Here is a 20336-nt window from a genome sequence, read left to right on the forward strand (position 1 = left end):
GAACTATGACCTCACCTGGTTTTCGACAGGCAGTGGAGATGTAACTGATAATGCATGTCAGCTCATTTGTCCATACGAGCTGTGTTCATTGCTACTGGTTCCTCTGTTTGTGTTGTAAATTCTGCTTCACAGTGAAGTTTGGTATTAGGTAGAAGAAAGAATTACAGGGACCCATGGTTGTCTCTTATTGAGCTCCTCGGTTCAGTTCAACAGATTGTGACTGGCACATCTCAATCTAACTCCAGAAGTTTCCACTGAGTGCCTACTATGTGCAGGGTACAGTGCTGAAATGTGTCATGTTTTTAAATACTGCTTACAGCTACAGCTGTTGGCTGTGTACATTAACTTTTGCAGGCTGAAATCGCTTTGTTTTTCCCTTTTGCTAGTGGCTCATTATATGTTTCATTGACAAACTAAATTACAAACCAGGGATGATTCACTTTGTACTATAGAGTTCTTCAAAATTGTTTTTGAAAAATAGTTGTTATAAAATAAATAATGTTTTAACTGTACTGGTGGATTTTCCTATTAAAAACAAATTCCAATGCTGAATTGTTCTGAAAGATAAAACATTATTTTCTCATTTATCTGTTCAGTAAAGGAGAATTTTTACCTAAAGAGAAAATAAAATTTAATACCTTTAGTTATCTGAAACAATGCCAAATACAGGCTTTAAAAAATATTTTAAGAGCTTGTGAGCAGGGAATACTAACAAAAAGAATGAATGTCACGAAGATCACGTGACAGAGAAAGGTATAATCTTATTTGCTGGCAGTGGCTAATGATGGTAAATCTTCCAGCGTAAAAAATACAAATCATGAAAAAAAGCAACAGAGAAAGATGAAAAAGACTGAAGAAGAAGAAGAAAATGAAAGCACAGAGAAAAGGAACAGTATCAGCAGGTGGTGGATGGTCCATGTGGCAGAGGACATGAAAGCCAAATAGCAAAAGCGGCAGCAAAGAGGACAGCTGGCCAGTAGGAGAAACAAGAGAAGCCACCTCTCCCAGAAGCTGTATTATCTGACCCCCTCACGCTGCTCCTGCCTGAGAGCACATTGATGGTAGGATGTCTGACCTCCAGTGGGTTCAGTCAGTCCTGGGAATACTATACCTTAGAGCTTTCCTTGGGTGCTTACCTGGTGGCAAGTGATTGTTCTGAGTGCTTTGTGTATTTACTTATTTAGCCCTCGTAGCAACCCTTTCAGAAATCATTCTCCCCACTGGACAGAGGAAGTAACTGAGCTACAGAGAGGCTGAGCAGCTCACCCACGACCAGAAGCATCGAGCAGAAAAGCCAGGTTTGATTGGCGGAATTTGAAGAAGATGGGCTGCCCCTAAGTTTCCCCTCGCTTGGTATACACAGTCTGTAGAATCCTCTCCCCTTCAGTGTGGACAGGACCTGTAAATATGGTGGGATTTCACTCTCTTTATTAGGTTACATTATACAGCAAGGATAAAGAGATTTTCGCAGATAATAAGTAAGGTCCCTAATCAGTTGATTTTGGGTTAATCAACAGGGAGACATCCAGGATGGACCTGACCTACAGAGGCAAGCTCTTTCTTTTTCTTTTTCCTTTTCTTTTTTTTGGAGTGGCTCACTGCAACCTCCGCCTCCTGGGTTCAAGCGATTCTCCTGTCTCAGCCTCCTGAGTAGCTGGCACTACAGATGTGTGCCACTATGCCCAGCTAATTTTGTATTTTGTAATTTTGATTTTTATTTTTTGAGACAGAGTCTCTCTCTGTCCCAGGCTGGAGTGCAGTGGCGTGATCTCCACTCACTGCAACCTCCACCTCCCTGGTTCAAGCAATTCTCCTGCCTCAGCCTCCCAGGTAGCTGGGATTACAGGTGCATACCACCATGCCCAGCTAATTTTTGTATTTTTAGTAGAGATGGGGTTTCACCATGTTGGCCAGGCTGGTCTCAAACTCTTGACCTCAGGTGATCTGCCCGCCTCAACCTCCCAAAGTGCTGGGATTATAGGCATGAGCCGCCGCATCTGGCCTAGGCAAGCTCTTTAAAAGAGGCTCCAGGTTTTCTCTAAAGAAGGACAATTGAAGCTACAGATGTTTCTGCTGACCCTGAAGAACCAAACAGCCGTGTTGTGAACAGCCTGTGGGAGGGGCCACGTGGCAAGAACCTGAGAGTAGACTTCAGGGAGCTTAGAGTGGTCCCTGGACAACAACTATCAAGGAAATGGGGAACTCAGTCATCAGCCTCAGGGAAGTGAATTCTGCCAACAACCACATAAGTTGAGAGGAGAATCCTGAGCTCAAGAAAGGAACATGGTCTAGCTGACTCCGTGATTTCAGCCTGGGAGATCCAGAGCAGAGGATCCAGCTAAGCCATGCTTGGGCTTCTGACCCACAGCAGCTATGAGCTAGCGAATGGGTGTTGTTTGAAGCTCCTGAGTTTGTGTTAATTTGTTCTGTTGCAATAGCAGATGAATGTACCAGGATCTGAACCTCCTGATTCCGGCTACGGAGCTCACATGCATCATCCCTTCTCCAGGTGACCTCTTCAGAGAAGTCATCTCAGAAATCAAAAAATCATGGAGCTTCAGGGTTGAATGGAGACCTTTGTTCTAACCCAGTTGCTTAATAAAACTTTTCCTTCACAGCAGATGCCCACTATGTAAGCAGGCTGGGGGAGCTGCTCTACTTGCAGTGGGGTGTGTGAGCCACAGTAGAGCCCCACTTTCTGGGCTGCTTCTGTTCCTTGCACTCCCCTCCTTGAGGAACCTCTGGGGAACACAGTTTGAGAACCACTGATCTGATCCAACAACTCATCTTTACATTTCCCTCTACAACATCCTGACCTCTGTTTGAAAGCTCCCGTACACATTGTTCCTCTGGAAAGTCTTCTGTGGCATTGAAATCTTGCTCACCGTAATTCCCACTGTTAGTCCAGGTCCAGCCACAGGTGATACACAGAACAAATGGAACTCTTTTTCCATAGGACAGTGCATCACATCATTAAAGACAGTGTTCATGTTTCGTGGAAGCCTTCTATTTTCCAGACAAAACGTCTCCATGACCACAAAGGAGCTGCCAGTCCCTTCTCTCCTACTGTTTGACTATGTTTCTCTTAGAGTCACATCAGGAACAAGCACAAAATTTTTGGTGTGGTCTGCTTCACATAAAATACAGCAAGCCTAGCCTAAGCCACAGTCCAAATGCTCTGTTTCCATCAGTGCAGCATTAGACCACATATGCTTTTTCGCAACCGCAATGCAGTGCTGACTCATACCACACACAGAGTCAATCAAAACTCCCTTTTCACACATGTGGCTGCTAGGGTATGTCTCCACCACCATGTACTTATATGTGTTTATTTTAACCTGAAAACAGGCTTCACATTCATCACCATTGTGTGTCATCAGGGATCTGGGGTGCATATCTTGGATGATCCTGATTATGTCATCCAACAATATTGCTCTTCTCCCTAGCATCACCTCAACTCTCAGTTGGACAAGTATGCTATAAATATCCTCATCGGAGTTATTGACAGAAGTTTGGAACCAGACAGGGCTGAAGTCAGAGCCCTCTAGCGCCATATTGATGACTATTCCCAGTGTTTGGGTCCTTCAAACAGTTGCAGATCCAACTAATTGTATCATCTAGGGGCAGTCATCCAACTCATAAAGGTACCGGCAGAAACATAATGAACTGTCCTGGCTGCCAAGTACAAGGCATTAAGTCCATGTCTCTGCCTTCCCAAGCCAGGAGGTCACAAGAACTCCTCCTGCATGCCCACGAATACGTAGGAACCACTTTTCCAGGATGTGCCTCATACCCACCCATCTGTAGTTTGCTCCTCCTTAGATAAACAGCATTCTCCCACACCCCCAATGATTCTATTCTCTCTCATCTTTTTTTTTTTTTTCATTTTAACTTGTTTTTTCTATTCTCTCTTTTTTTTTTTTTTCCTTACTCAGATTCCCGTGGGAAAAGATAAGGCGCTCTTAAAGGATATCAGTGAACCTTGGGGTACCTAAATGATCGTAGCAGGGCTCATCTTAATTTCAGAGGAGGAATCTCTCTGGGGTATCTTATCATAAGAAGTAGGGTAGGGCTCCGGTGTAAAAGTCAGAACAAGTTGCACGGGTGGGAGGGGTGCGGTGAAAGGCAAGGTCTGCACGTGGGGATGGGGTGGGGAGGGAAAGGAAGGGACAAGGCTGAGTTTACCTCTGGGGTTTCCATGGGGCAGGGGCAAAGCCAGCATCTTCTGCAGCCTCACCCTTTCTTCCTCCCATGTTGCCCTTTCTCTACCAGCCACACTTCATATTAAAGCAGAGGGTAAGGGGAAAAATAAGACTTGCTTTGTAAAGTGGGGTCATTGTTCTTGACAGCACTGGGGATAGCTTCTGCTCCATGTGGGATCTTGGGATGGATGGGTTCCCAGATCCACCCTAAAGTGAAGATGCTTTGATTTCACAATTCCTTTAGAGGGATCACAAAGCCCCTATGAGTGGGCTTGGTGGAGATAGTCTGTGACTCTAAATACATCACAGCTGCCCTGTCTTGGTTTATTTTTTCATATACCTTTCTGCTTTATTCACATTCGTTTATATAAAAATGAAAGTTGCCCTGGGTCTTATAGGATTCCTATATTACCTGAAGACCAAGAGCTTCTGTTTGATCATTGAAAAACAAGGATTTTAGTTGTTGAAATTTGACAGTTGGTGAAATTTGACAGTGTGGCATTCACCTAGTATTCCTTTACCATCTCTGCTAACTATCGTCCTTCCTCCGGGATGGGGGCCCTTTTCTTCTCCTATATTTTTAGTCCGTTTGTTTCTGGTAGAGTCCCCTTTACACTCTATATGGGTATGCAGCCTAGGTCTGGCCAATCAGAGTATAGAGTATAAAGGGGACTCTTTACTTAAATTATCGCTTGTTTGATTCAAGTCACTGAGAGGCAAAAAGACTTTGGCTGAGTCTCCTGGCAAAGACACCCTTGGTCTTTTTCACTGAACTTTTCAAGTTTTGAGGCTCAAGCCGTCTGAGCCGCCTTGCCCCCAGGAGGTGGGAATCTGAACGAGGATGGTAACAACACAGGGAAAGTGGAGATGGGAGGTGGAGCCACACTGACCTCTGGAAGCATGAGGAGGAAGTGACTAAATTCGAGACTCAGAGCCAGACTTCTGGGGTTTGAATTGTTCTGCCATTTACAAATGTGGTCACTGTATACAGATTAGTATCCGTGCCTCAGTTTACTCATTTGTGAAGTGGGAATTGTTACATACCTACTCGTGGAGTTGTAGTGAGGCTCAGGTGAGTCATGTGAAATGCTGAGAACAGCATCCAGCATTTGGTATGTACCATACAGGTGTTAGTCATCATTTCAGCCCTATGCCAACGCATGACTAAAATTAGACCCACCCCTGGATTTTATTCAGCTCTAAGAATAATAAATTCTCTTTTGCTGATAGCCCATTTGGGTTTGTTGTCACTTAACCTAAAGAGTCCTAACTAGTAGATTCAGTGAAATCTAATTCATATTCAGGTTTTTTTTTTTTAATTTATTTTTTTGAGAAGGAGTCTTGCTCTGTTGCCCAGGCTGGAGTGCAGTGGCACAATTTCGGCTCACTGCAACCTCCACCTCCTGGGTTCAAGCGATTCTCTTGCCTCAGCCTCCTGAGCAGCTGGAATTATAGGCACGCATCAGCATGCCTGGCTAATTTTTGTGTTTTTAGTAGAGTTGGGGTTTCACCATGTTGGTCAGGCTGGTCTGAAACTCCTAACCTTGTGATCCACCCATCTCAGTGTCCCAAAGTGCTGGGATTACAGACGTGAGCCACCGCGCCCAGCCTCAGGTTTAAATTTTGTCTTCCGTAATGACCCTGAGATAAAAATAAACCAAACTTAGATATTACGTTCTTGCTTGTTGTCCGGTGGTGAGCAAGGTCTGGGAACTGGCTAACGTCCTTCTTCTTCCTATCTTCTTGCTTGCATTTGATTGAAATTTGGTCTTCAGCATTTAAAAAAAAAAAATAGTGGATGTCATGATTAAGGAATGTCAGAACATTGCAATTAAATATTCATAACAAGCATATACTTTATGTCCTTTATTTCGAATTCATGCAATATTTTAAAATGATAATATAAAAATATAAAACATGAAAAATAAAAATAAATATGTTAATACATTAGACATAAACAAAAAATTTAAAAACACACTAAGTGGGGAAGGTGAGCAGTTTGCTGGGGCTGTGGGTGGGAATAGGGAGTAAATAAGAAACCTTGGGACTCTCCATTGGGTTCAGAAACTGCTTAGCTGTGTGACCTTGGACAAGTCAATTCTCCCTGGTTTCCCGGTCTATGAAACAGGCAGGATGTGATAGCTGAGGTTCCTTCCTTAGTAATTTTGAGGTATGGAAGAGCTTTCTTAAGCACCTTAAATAACATGTTTCATTTTCTCTGTGGTTGTGAAATAATGGAAAAGAAATGAGAAAAATGTAACTCTTAATGGGACTCATCTGCGTTTTGTGATGCCTTAGAATTTGTGATGTATATTTTGGGGTTGCTCTTATCTCTTTTCTTTCTTTATCCAAAGGGATTTGTTTAATCTTTTTTCCCCCTATTTTCTTCTGTCTCAAAAATCCATGTGGTCTTCCTGAGTCCTCGCTGTCTTAATAATGAAGGAGCTTGGCCCGTTCAGCTGAGAATAGCGGCACTGGCTCCAGTCAGCTTTAATTGGCAGGCAGCATGCAGAGAGGAACAATAAGGTACCAGAATTGAAAACAAATCGTAAACTAGAGAAAATGGAGACAAAGCAAATGAATGGAATTAGCTCAGGGATCTGGGAAGACAGAAGCCGCAAAGGTTTTAGCCTTCTTTTTTCTTAGAATGGAAAGCTGGGCCCAGTGTAGTGGGCACTCAGGGGGTTTGCAGAAATGAGGGGGCAAGGGACGAATAGATGAGAATGAGCATTTGGCTGTGTGTGGACACACTTCATCATGCCAACTCAGCTAGCCTGGGATGGCGGCGGAAGAAAAATCACAAAAGTAAACTTAGGATAACACGTTCCAGTGCAAAATGCACTTTCTACTGCTCAGGTGAAACTGTCTGAGACACTGAATGAGGAACAATACGATTTTTGAAAAAGCTAAGATGGTGCCTACCAACCCGAACCAATGCATTTGTTTTTGAGAAACGTGGTGCTTATTTGCAAGTAAGTATTCATTTCATGCCTTGCTATTTGGCTTGTAGGTTGGACTTAATTAAAAAAGCTGTAGCATCTTTGAGTCCAATTTCCTCTTTTCACATAGCATCTGTCCCTGACAGCTTGTGTGAGGCTCGGCCACTTGTTGAGGCTGAGGCTAGAGGAGGAAATGACAAGGGAGAGGCGAGGTGGACATACGCCTCTTGTTGGAGGTGGCACTCTCTAATTCTGCATGGCCCCGTCACGTGCTTGGGAGGCTTCTTGGTTGAAGCAAGACAACAGATGTCTCTGAGAAGGGGATGCTGGCAGCATTCCAAAGGCCAGCAGGACTGCGGGTTAGGCATGAGTAAGCCAACGGGAGAGGGAGGCACACATGCTTTGCCCTCTGCTCAGAACTGGAAAACAGGCCAACTTTGGATAAGAGCAAATTCTAGAACTTAACAGAGGGTGATGGCAGGAAGAAAATACTTCTTTGGAACAAGCATTATCCGGTGGGGTGGAGGGTAGGGGTGGGGGAGGGGAACTTGACTCTTTTCAAAGACAAACAGGCCCCACCACTTTCTACATTGAAATAGATGGCGCAAAAGATAAAAATCAATAGGGTGTTGACTTTGCCTATCAACGGGGCACTGTTTTGGTCTGCAAGGCATAGCTGCCTATGTATGCATTTACCTGGAGGTTTGACTTTAAATGTTACCAGGAAAGAGGAATGAAGCTTTCTCCCCTTACATCTGTCATTCTTAGTTATCAGGACAAGCCTATCAGTAAATACAAACCAGCCTGTATCTCATTTTGAAACAAGTAATTGAGTCTGTGGTAAGTAAGTTCTTACAGATGGAACAGTGCACTTAATCTTTCCATTTGAAGGTTTTAAGTGTTGCTTTTAAAGCAGTTTGTTTCAAGTTCAAGGTATTAGAATTTGGCTCTTCAGGGACTTCATTCTTAATTTAAAGGAATCTTCGTAAATTGCTTGGGCCTTGTTCCTGAAATTACCTGGAATTTCCCTAACTGCGCTGTTTGAAAGCACAAGGACCATTTGACCAGACGTGCTGCATTCATGTTCTCTTTCTGGGCCTTTGCCCTTGTCCTCTGCATACCTTATTCCCTAACACCCACAGATGTTCTGGCTACATTTTGTCTCTGAATAGCCCCCTTTGCTATTATACAAAAGAACCAGCACTATGGCACATTCCCACCTGAAGCTTGTGTTCATCAGTCTGTTCCTTGGGTTTCTGTAGATAGCGAATCTCTGCTGCTGTTCCCATTTCCTTCCATTTCAAGTCTGAAGAATACAGTCATTCTGATTGATGAGCAGACTGTCACAGATTCATGGAAGAAGACCGTCTCTGGGCCATCTTAGGTCTTAAATTCACACACAGCCACATATCTAGAAAGCCAACAAGGTCAGGAGCAACAGGGGTTGTGTTTGGCCAGGCAGTGTTCCCGTGAGACTGGTGTGCCACCGTCAATAACGTTTAGTAAGCTTTACTGGTACGTTTCAAATTCCACAAGTAATAAGATGATATTTCTGGACAAATTAGAACAAAATATAGGTGAGCAAAATGGATGACCTGCTTGCAAATTCTGCATTTCGAAGTGTTGGTGGCGGCAAATCCATACGGGTTTGCAGCAACCTCAATTCCTGTCTCCTCAGAAGAAAAAATTCAATGAAGGGGCATAAGGCAAAGCGAGAGACCAAGACAAGTTTTAGAGCGAGAGTGAAAGTTTATTAAAAAGTTTTAGAGCAGGAACAAAAGGAAGTAAAGGACACTCAGAAGAGGGCCACGCAGGCGACTTGAGAGATTCAAGTGTGTGGTTAGACCTCTGACTTGGGGTTTATGTGTTGGCATGCTTTCGGGGGTTGCATCTCTTCTCCCCTTATTCTTCCCTGGGGGTGGGTTGTTCTCATGCACAGTGGCCTGCCAGCATTTGGGAGGGGCCGCCTGTGCAGTGTGTTTACTGGAGTTGTACGTGTGTTCACTTCAGGTGTTTTTCCCTCACCAGTGGAGTGTTTCTAGAGGAAGTCATATACCAGTTACATTCCACCATTTTGCCTTTTAGTGCGCATGCTTGGGCCCACTCACCCAACTCCTAAGATCTCATTGGGAAGGGCTTGATCACCAGTTTCAGGTGTTTCTATCTATTGGGAGCCAGCCTTTCACCGGCTGCAACCAATGATTATTTTAGAGAGACAAATTAACAACTGCCTGACCATCACCTGATGGTCTCCTGCCATTCCTGGTTGGGGGTGGAGGGGGCACCCCTGCCCTGGTTGAGGGTGGAGGGTGCACTCCTGCCCTGCTCGTGTCTGCCTGACTCCCTACTGTAACGAAAGTAAGGCTTCTAATCGCCTTTTATGTACATATATACATGTAAATATATATTTTGTTTTTACAAAAATATGGTCAGACTGTTCACATTAATTTTATTTCAAAATCTACCGTGGACATATTTCCATATCTTTAAGTATTTGACATTATTTTTAAAGGCTATGCATAATTCAGTTTTATGGATGGAACTTTCTTTTTTTTTTAATCCAGTCAACTGTTGTTGATATTTAGGTTGATCCCAGTTTTTCTTTCTAATTAACCATGCTGCAATGAACATTCTTGTGGCTAAATTTTTGCACATCCTTAATTTTTTTTTTTTTTGTATTAAATCCTATAAGTCGAATGTTTGATGAAAAACAGTTATGATAGATTCCTATTAAAGGAATCTATCCTGTATACCCCTTAGGATTGGCACAGAGCATCTGCACAGCAAAAGTAAGCACTGAATGCTTCCCAAACTGAATCTGAGAGAGGGAAAGAGCAGGAAGGACTTCTGCCCTTTACTCTCTGGGAAGTTTTGTGTGTTTAACCGCCTGCTATCAATATGAAGAGAAGGACTTGGCTTCTCCTGTAGTTTGGCTGTTCCAAGCCCTAAATATTTGATTCAGTATGTCTAAAGTAGGCCTTATAAACCATCAGGGGTGGAGGATTTTATGACACTTTTACCACAATGTGCAAATTTGTATATCCACACTTTATCTGTAGGAATATTTATACATGTAGACATGGGAGGCAGAGGCCGGAGAGAGAGACAGGCCAGCACACTTAGTTCTTCTCTGTGTTGAACAGAGATGCATGTTTTTGATCAGCTGAGGAGCATTACTGTAAAATGCAGACTAATAACATTTCACTGGAGAATAGAAAATACTTAGGGAAGCTGGAGTGCTCCGAGACAACCTTTCAATCCATTTACCAAAGGAGCTTATAATGGAACTCAGGTTTCAAGGGAGGTCAAACATTAATAAATATTGAGAAAAAATAGTTAAAAGGACATCAAGTTAATATTTTACAATCTATTCTTTGATCTTGGAAGGCTTGAAATATTTTTCTACACTACTTCTGTGATTTATTGATTCATCCCTGCCAATTGGCATATTGGAACAGACACAGATGCCTTGCTTTTAACTACAGCTTCCATTTCTATAATGCTTTGCAATGCCAACAGAATTTTATGTATTCACTGGCATCACTTATTGATACTGCCACAGTTCTGGAATATTCACTAGTTAAAAACTCGATTGTTGTCAGTAAAAGCAACTGAAATGTTATTTTGGTTTCAATGCTGTGATAGCATCTCTTGGTTTTGTTGTATTGGTTGTGGGGGGGAGAGAGTAAAACTGCCTGCAGTTCATTGACTCTTCCACCTTTATCTGTATTCAAATATATTCAGAATCTGATTATTTTTCTACTTTTGTTGTCACCACCCTGGTTTCGGAGGAAAAAAAAATCTGTCATGGACTACAATGACGTCTTAAATGGCTATTTCCACTTTTGCCTCTCCTCAGGCTGTTCTGAACCCAGAAGCCAGAGCGAGCTTCCAAAATGTAAGTCAGATGATGTCTCTCCTCCGTCTTTGCACTCAGAGCCAACCTCTGCATGTTGGGCTTCGTCTTCCTCACATGCCACATGTCCCACTCCCCGCTTCCATTGCAGAGATGGAGCTGTCAGGAGGCAGTCCCGATTGATAGCACTGGCCTGCAGCTACCAATCTCAAGGCCCAGATGCTCTGCCTTCCCTGCTTTTTCTGAAGGTGATTGTCACTGCTGCTGCCTAAGAACCCCATTCACTGGTTCACTAAATCCTCTTCCCCTCCATCTCATCCCCTCGCCCAGACGATGGCCCCTTCTCCCTCCCGCATCACCGATTTTCCCCTAAATTAACGAGGGTCCGGCTTTGCCCCATCACTCCACCTACACCCTTCTTCTGAGGGCAGCTAATGCCCCCCTCCGCCATATTAACTCCAGGGTCCACTTTCAGTCCTTGCCTTATGTGGCCTCTCAGCAACATTTGTAAATGTAGATCACTTCCTCCTCTTTGAAGGGTGCTCTTCTGGCCTCCACCAAGGGCACTGTCCTCCCTCAGACTTCTGGTGACTGTTACTTCTCTGTCTTTATATCACACCCCCTCTCCTTCCCTTACCCAGCTCCAGACACACAGGCCTCCTTGCAGTTCCCCAAATCAGGTCAGATATGTTTCAAGGCCTCTGCACTTGCTGTTTTTCCTGCTTTGAATGTGCTCCTAGCTGTCCGCATGGCTCTCTCTCCCTCTCTTCATTCAAGCACGTACTCCAGAGGCACAGGTGCCACCTGTGTTCTTTCCCTCCACCCTTTCTCCACAGCATGTCTCTTCGTCTGCCTCACTATCTGTTCTATGTATTTATTTCATTTATTGTCAGTCTCTGGGCACTAGACTATAAGCTCCATGAGGGTTGGAATTTTTATCTATTGTGTTCTTTGTCGTATCTCTGGCGTCTAGAACAGTGCCTAGTGTGTGATAGGTACATAATAAATGTTAGTTGAATGAAGGAATGAATGTTCATGATACTGCTAGCAGTGTACGTGGAGAAATACTTTAGTTAGTCTTTAACTGTACAGGGATTTAAAAGATTTATAATTTTCTTCTGATTATATGATTTGGGAAAAACAGGGGTGTTTGGGGACAAAACCAAATATCTGGAAGGTGGCATGCCTTTCTTATTTTGCCAGCCTTTCTGTATCCACGGAAGCACTTTCTCAGAACTGTAAATTGGGTATATGTCCTTAGTGCCTGTCTTGTAACCTCAAGAAGGTACCATTTTTGTGCCAAATTGAAAAAGACAAGGACAGAATGAGAAGCAGCGGAGATCCTAAGTCAGCACATTGGATTCAGAGACATTGTAAATGTACACCTGAGAGACTCCGCTAAAAATGTAGCAAATTCCTCCTTTCTGCCTTTGAGGTCTACTCTCCAGGAAAGAACCTCACAGGTCACCACTTTGTTTTCCCCAGGTATGTCAGCACATGGAGCGCACACAGCACCATCCCCTTCCCTGCCTGTTTTTATGCATTTTTTTTTCTTCAAAAATTCCTTCTCTGCTTCTGCTTGCTGAAGTTGCATTCCCTTCAAGGCCAGCACAAATGCAAACTGGTCTGTGAAGCCTTCCCAGACTCTTGCAGTCCACATGGACTCCCACTGTGGGCTATGCTGCTTAGAACAAGCAGGCCACAGGGCAGTCATCCTCGGAATCTTTTGGGGGATTGGTTCCCTGGACCCCCCACAGATACCAAGCTCCATGGATGCTCAGATCCCTTGTATAAAATGGCTAGTACTTGCATATTACCTACGCACATCTTCCCACAAACTGTGAATCATCTCCAGACTACTTAGAATACCAAATACAATATAAATGCTATGTAAATAGTTGTTACTCTGTATTGTTTAGGGAATAAAGACAAGGGAAAAAGTCTGTACATGTTCAGTACAGATGGAACTATTCATTTTTTTTGAAATATTTTTGATTCATGTTTGGTTGAATCCACAGATGTGGAACCCAGGGATTAGAAGAGCTGACTGAATCCCTCAGTTTAGCTGTGAATGAACATACACACACACACACACACACACACACACACACACACGGATTACACTCTTTGAGGGCAAGAATTATATCATACTCTTCAGGTATTTTCAGCACCTAGAAAATGCCCTGGACAATAAAGACACTCAGAATTGTAATAAAATGGAAACAACCCCTTTAAAAAAATCAGGGCCAGGCATTGTGGCTCACACCTGTAATCCCAACACTTAAACCAAGGCGAGTGGATCACTTGAGCCCAGGAGTTGAAGCTCAGTCTGGGAATGTAATGAGACCCCATCTATTTTAAAAACAAACAAACGAAAAACAACCTTAAATTTAAAGAAAGAGTTAAAACTGTGAGGAAATCCGTTCATGGTTATTGAGGCTTTTTCTACCAATGTTTTCATCTGGTAGCATGGTGAAATCCCGGTGAGATTTGTCTGTTGAGCCTACTTACTTCTTTTCATAAGATCTGTTAGTAAGACCAGGCAAATGCTTTTGGGGGCTCAAAGTGAGCCCTTGGTAAGCAAGTTTTTGACTAATGCAGATCTGGCCCTTGTGGCATTACTGCCTTTGCCAGCAGAGGGGATTAGGCAAATTGGCCAGCAGAGTCTTATGGGAGGCTTCACTGATGCCTGAAATGTTGAGCATTGGGTCCCAGAGCAAGGAGAGTTGGTATGATCTTGGCAGCTGAGCTGTCTGTGGGCACTGCAGGCTAGAAATAGTCCATGTAAAGAAATATGTGTTGTAGCTGAGAAGCCCTAGGCCAGTATTACTCTAAAAAGAGAAAGGTCTGCCCATGTATGATCAATCACCTTTTAAAAATTCTAGCTGTGGCCACGCATGGTGGCTCATGCCTGTAATCCTAGCTCTTTGGGAGGCTGAGGCAGGCGGATCACGAGGTCAGGAGATTGAGACCATCCTGGCTAATACAGTGAAACCCTGTCTCTACTAAAAATACAAAAATTTAGCTGGGCGTGATGGCATGCACCTGTGTCCCAACTACTCAAGAGGCTGAGGCAGGAGAAGCACTTGAGCCTGGGAGGCGGAGGTTGCAGTGAGCCAAGATCACAACACTGCACTCCAACCTGGGCAACAGAGGGACTCCATCTCAAAAGTTTCTCAGTGCTGTGGAGTAAAACAATAGAGAGATGTCAGATACTCCAGAGAAGAGGAAGGGTACCTTCAAGAGAGGATTTACCTAACAGACTCAGTTAGCTTCATTTACCTAGCAGACTCAGTTAGCTTCATTTACCTAGCAGACTCAGTTAGCTTCATTTACCTAGCAGACTCAGTTAGCGTTGGCCTTGAAGGTATTTGCATGTTAGAGGGCTGGGTTTCCTTTCATTGAATACTTTTTAAAAGGGCTTCTTTCTAATGGCTTATGTGTTCCATTGAGAAAATGGGGGACAGAAGAGATAAAGTACTCTAAATCTGTTTAGCAGTCCTCAAGGGCATAACTACAGTCAGCTGTTTAATGAACTTACTATGAATTGTCTTGTGGAGGTACAGAGTGACTTCTTACAGGTAAACACTTTGCCTGTAGCCTGAATTCATGCACAAACTTACCTCCGTGACAGGATCCTGGCTGGAGGGGGATTTGCGTTTGGGAGCTGGGCAAATCCAGGAGGACACTCTGTTAATGGCTCCTCTGGATTAAGGGGAACTGCCCTAATGTTGCAGGATTTCCTCCTTAGTTCAGCTAAAGACGGGGCTCTTGTTACACGGCCATGAAATATTAGGCTTGAAGATACTTCAAAGGGTGAGAAAAATGGAATTTATTGGGCAAAAAGGCAAAAAAAAGGAAACAGGGACCCTCAGCAGAGCAAGGCTCCTGCTTGTCAGTTTCCCGTCTCAGAGACTGAATCCCAGGTTCCACCCTGGAAGAGGAGGGGCCAGGCTCCTCCCCCCTGCAAAGGACGCGAACTTCTGTGGCCCCACCCCTTCTCCTGGTGCTCTGGGGACCCCTTTACACTGGCCGTCTCAGTGCCCCCTCTGAAGAAGTACATCTGACTGCGTTAGAAATAAGGATGAAGATCCATCTTAACTGCCGCCTGCTGACAGCAGGTGCTGTTTTGGGGGAAACAGCAGTTAGAGCTCCCTCAGAGGATGATCTGAGGGTCCCTGGAAGAAGGGGCCATCAGCTGAGGCTCTGTTTGCGTGACCCCTTGGAGTCTGATGGCCTGAAGGTGAGAAGAGACAAACTGGGTTATTAGAAAACATGTCTTAGGCCGGGCGCGGTGGCTCAAGCCTGTAATCCCAGCACTTTGGGAGGCCGAGGCGGGTGGATCACGAGGTCAAGAGATCGAGACCATCCTGGTCAACATAGTGAAACCCCGTCTCTACTAAAAATACAAAAAATTAGCTGGGCATGGTGGTGCGTGCCTGTAATCCCAGCTACTCAGGAGGCTGGGGCAGGAGAATTGCCTGAACCCGGGAGGCGGAGGTTGCGGTGAGCCGAGATCGCGCCATTGCACTCCAGCCTGGGTAACAAGAGCGAAACTCCGTCTCAAAAAAAAAAAAAAAAAAACATGTCTTAAAATGAAACAAGGTGGGGAGGGTAAGGACAGCTCAAAAATCCCGAGGCGGTTTAGCAGTTTGCACAGGGGGATGGAGGCCAAAAGCCCGACTGGTTAAAAAAAAAAAAAAAAAAAAAAAAAACTTTACCCTTCTGCCTGTATGTTGGGCTTCTGGATTTCCTTCCCCCGAGCTCAACCCTAAACAAAACAGTTTAAGGCTTGGGAAATTAACCTTTCCCAATTTGGATGATGCATCTGAGGGTTAGTGTCCCATTGAACAGAGACACAATTACCTATCTGTGAAGAGAGGACAAAGGAGGAGAGAGGAAAAAAGAAGGCATTTTCAAAAGGAGTCACAGGGGTTCAGGATGCATTCAAAAGGGATACAGATTGAAGATAAATGGCTACCCACTTAGAGGACAAAGGGCATCCCTGGTTCTTTCTCTTCCGAGCTAGTACCCGGGTACCTGAGGAAGTGAAGGAAGAGCATTCTCTTTCTTTCATCTGTCCTTGCATCCCTGAGTCCTAGTGTCCTTGGCAGTCACCACCCATGGGTGCCAAAGCAGCTTTCATCTATGAAGCAGGGGATCTAGAGAATAAGAATTATTTGCAATCACCTATGTTTCTATCCCTCCTGCTGTTAGTAGCCTTGGAGTTCCCTAGACCTCATTTAGGCCATGGATACTAGCATGACCCTTATTTATGAAATGAGAAGCTTGGCATAATTGACAGGAGTTAGCCATGCTCACCTGTGCTGTGTTTTTTAACCTCTGTTATTGTTTGCCTTTGGTTTTCTTAGATTCAATTTTTTATTCTAGGGCTTTGACCCAAAGCTTGTAATTGAATTTGGGACAAAAATGTGTTTCAGGGGGGCTGCATGGACTCCTTAATATAAGCCGAATGCTCAGGTAAAGCTGTGGAATTGTCCTCCTCCAACAAAGGAGAGAAAAGGATGTCTTGTGGCATGCCCAGATAACTGGTACCTCTAGTTATGCTTGCTAAGATTTGGATGCATGTGCTTGGCTTTGGTGTGCCCCTTGGTTTTACTTTTCTAAAAAGGAAACCTTTGGGTGATGGACATCGTATTTATTTCCATCACCTGGCAGGATTTGCAGGAGAATTGCTTAGAACTAGAATATTCATCCAGGTTTTTAAATTCTTCATCCCTTTTGTTCTTTTTGAGCTGCAGCCAGAGATTGCTGGTTGGTTTACAGGAACAAGCAGGGTTAGTTTAAAAATGTAAGCAAGGCCGGGTGCAGTGGCTCATGCCTGTAATCCCAGCACTTTGTGAGACTGAGGGGGGTAGATCACAAGGTCAAGAGATCAAGACCATCCTGGCCAACATGGTGAAACCCCGCCTCTACTAAAATACAAAAAAAAAAAAAAAATAGCTGGGCATGATGGTGCATGCCTGTAGTCCCATCTACTGGAGAGGCTGAGGCAGGTGAATCACTTGAACACTGGGAGGAGGAGATTGTAGAAAGCCGAGATTGCGCCGCTGCACTCCAGCCTGGCGATAGAGCAAGACTCCATCTCAAAAAAAAAAAACAACATAGGCAAGAACTTAAAAACAACTAATGAGTTTAGAATGTAATGACAAATGTATGATAAGTTCTGAAATATGATTTTTCTCTCTCCAGTCCTTATTTTGGTTAAAAATTACGATAGGACTGAGTTGTTAGCAAAAGAGACTTAAGTTTTATACTTGGCCTGATTATTTGCATATAGTGCAGCAAGGATAACTATTTTTACAAAGGCCTTTTATTTATTTATTTTTTCAGATACTTTGAAGTGTGTGAAAAATTGAATTTATTGGGCAAAAAGGGAAAAAAAGGGGAAGCAGGGACTCTCCGCAGAGTGAGAGTACTACTAACTGGCTTCCTGCCTCACAGATTGAATCCCAGTTCTACCCCAGAACAGAAGAGGCCAGGCTCTTCCCTGCTGCAAAGGGACCAGCATCATATGGTTCCACTCCATGCTCCCACTGTGTCGGCCGGTGGGGGTTTCTCTGGGGACCCCTTTATACTTGGCTGTCTTAGTAAAGAACATAACCAGTACCTATCCATGGTAATTTCTGTTGTCATAAGAGAATACACTGTCTGATTTCGTTGAAATCTTGTTTATCATGTGTGTTCATGATGGTGCACCTAAATCAAGACATTCCTGACCCCACAGACAGTGCTGTCTGGAGACCATAACAAAGGATGTGCAGTCAGGTTGAGCTTCATTTTGAGGAGTGTTTTGTGTTCTAGTACTTTCAGAAATTTTGCTTACTATATCCAGCAACACTGCCTCTGCGGCTTACTAGCCCTTTGCTTCATTGTGTTCATACATCAAATAAGGATGGGGATGTTACCTTTGTCAGGGATCTTGAGATAATAGATAATAGATCTGGAAAGGACAACATGGATATAATGTATTATTATTATTATTGCATATGACTCAAAACTCTGACTTATAAGAGTAATGCAATTATGAAAGAAATTATGAATTGCTTGGTATCCCATAATTCCTGTATTTTCATTGAGCTTCTTTTAAGTAGTAGGCGTGGGAGACTGAGATAGAAACACAAATAACTGATGATGGAGAAAGCATTTTAAGAAACAATTAGATAACTCTGCCTGAGAGTGCAGATAAAAGCATACGCTCCCAAGGAGGAGAATCAGGGAAGACTTGAAGCAACTTGGGGATGGTCCACGGGGATGGGGAAATTTGGAAGGGGAAATGGGATTCCAAACAGAGAAAGTAACATAGAGTAAAAAACTGGGGGCAGGAACCCAGAGGGTCCCAGGGTACTGAGTGCAAATTAGACTACGAAGAAAGACTGGAGCCAGATGATGGAAGGTTGTACATGTCAAGCTGAGGAATGTGGACTTTCTAGCAGAAGCGATGGCAAGCAGAGTCTGAGATGAGGGAATGGGAGGCAATAGACCAAATGAGGTGTTGACATCTTCAGGGCATTTCAGAGAAAGTAGGAGATGAGGGTGAGGCAAGAAAGACCCTGGAAGAAGAGACAGGACTTGGCCATTAGTGAAATGTAAGAAACAAAAGTGAGCTGGGAGAGGAGGTGGAGCAAGGGGTCGGGTAGTTCATTAGGGCAGGAATGCCTCCCTGGGCCTTTGACACTGGCTTCTGAATGGACAGTCTTGGGAAAGCACTTCCCTTTTATATTTCTTCCCAATTCTGAATGATGCTGTTTTCTACTTTGAATTGTGCTCAAAATAGCCAAAGATACAGCATAATACTTTGAGTTGACAAAATGATATGGCCAGTCAAATTTGTAAAGCTAAAAAAAAAGTAGTGATTCAGTTTTCAGACTTGAAAAGTTTCCTTGTTTCAAAAAAACCCCAAAACATGCAATTCTGAATTAATGAAGCAGATAAATTAGCAGGTGATTATTTGAATAACAAAAGAAATCTTTTCCAAGAGCCCTTTTTTTTTTTTCCAGGAATTCTTTCAGGATCAAGTGTGCCTAGTCTTCACTCCCATTTAAGATGTGATTTATTTGTGCATTTGATGAAACACAGGAGAGGAATGAGCTTGTCTTGTAAAACATGATATTCCTTAGAGCTACAAGTTACCATGTGCAGTATTTTTTTAAAGTGTTTATTTTTATATGTAAGAAGCAACCATAAGATGAAAATTCTAAGAAATTGAATGAATACCTTTTCATTTTATTTTAGTCAGTTTTGAAAATTAAAGCTGTCATTTTTTATTAAACATATAAATGACAAGTTTAAAATCTGCTAATTATTTTGAATACTGCCGTTTGTGTAGTGCCCTAATAAACACAGAGGCCAGGAAGTCCTTTGTCATTTTTTCTTAAAAAAGCTTGAGATAAGAAAAGCTTTTATACTGCCAGCCCAGGAAACCCTAACAATGGTTTCCTTCATGCATCCTTAAATGAGGTAAATTTAATTATTTTATAGTTTTCTAGCGGTTCCTAACATGCGCGTGTGCGTGCACACGCACACACACACACACACACACACACACACAGACACACACAGAGTTTTTTGGATTCATTTGGAATCTAAGTGCAGCACCAGGTAGAAGGCTTTGCCCTGAAAGAGGATCCCAAATGCTCCTGGCCTTTGTGTGATGCCCTGAACTCTCGATGATCTAAGCCCACCCAGGATGCCTCTTATCCTTCTCTGAAGGGAGAAGCTGGTACATTGTAAAGAGCTGCAGATCTCAACTCCAGGCACTTGGGCTAATGTCTTTGTTCACCCTCTTGCATGGCTAGGCAACCTTAGCAAGTTTCTTAAAATCACTATGCCTCATCTCATCTCATCTCATCTCATCCATGGTATATGAATTACACTATTTACCCTATGTAATCTCAAAAAATGCACTAAAATGAGAGCACTCTTGAACACATTGTACAGAAGGAAGTACTTGTTATCAGGTTGGTCAATTTCCTCCCCCTTTCTCTTCAAATAGATCCATGTTTGAGGTTTTTTGTCTAGGAAAAACATTTACAAAAAATCCCAACTTAAACATTTATTTCTACTATCTTCATTGAAGCCATCTGCACCCCTAGCTAGACTGAAGCTGGCCGCTTTGGGGATAGGAGCCAAAATACCATCTTATCTACCTGTGGCACTGAAGTTTGTGAGATACATTTCCTCTTGAGGAATATAGGCAAAGCCAAAGGAGCCCTAAGGAGGCACCTAATGTCACAGGCTGGAGGACTCCAAGGGTAAGGACACTCAGCGTGTCCTGTGGTGGTCCTTTTCTTTTTTTTTTTCCCATTTATTTATTTT

General features: G+C 43.3%; 1 protein-coding gene across 2 annotated transcripts in view; it reads left to right on the forward strand.

Moving 5' to 3' along the window:
* CHN2 (chimerin 2) overlaps positions 1 to 20336 on the forward strand; it is a 313846-nt gene that overhangs the window by 85400 nt on the left and 208110 nt on the right. Inside the window, exon 2 of one of the 2 annotated variants that reach the window (XM_017527068.2) lies at positions 11001 to 11039. The exons of the other annotated variant lie outside the window; for it this stretch is intronic. Within the exon in view, the coding sequence (XP_017382557.1) occupies positions 11001 to 11039 (39 nt within the window). The remainder of the gene's footprint in view (positions 1 to 11000; positions 11040 to 20336) is intronic. 2 annotated transcript variants of the gene reach the window in all.

This window comes from Cebus imitator, unplaced genomic scaffold, assembly GCF_001604975.1.
Source record: "Cebus imitator isolate Cc_AM_T3 unplaced genomic scaffold, Cebus_imitator-1.0 Scaffold45, whole genome shotgun sequence".
NCBI classification, from domain to species: Eukaryota; Metazoa; Chordata; class Mammalia; order Primates; family Cebidae; genus Cebus; species Cebus imitator.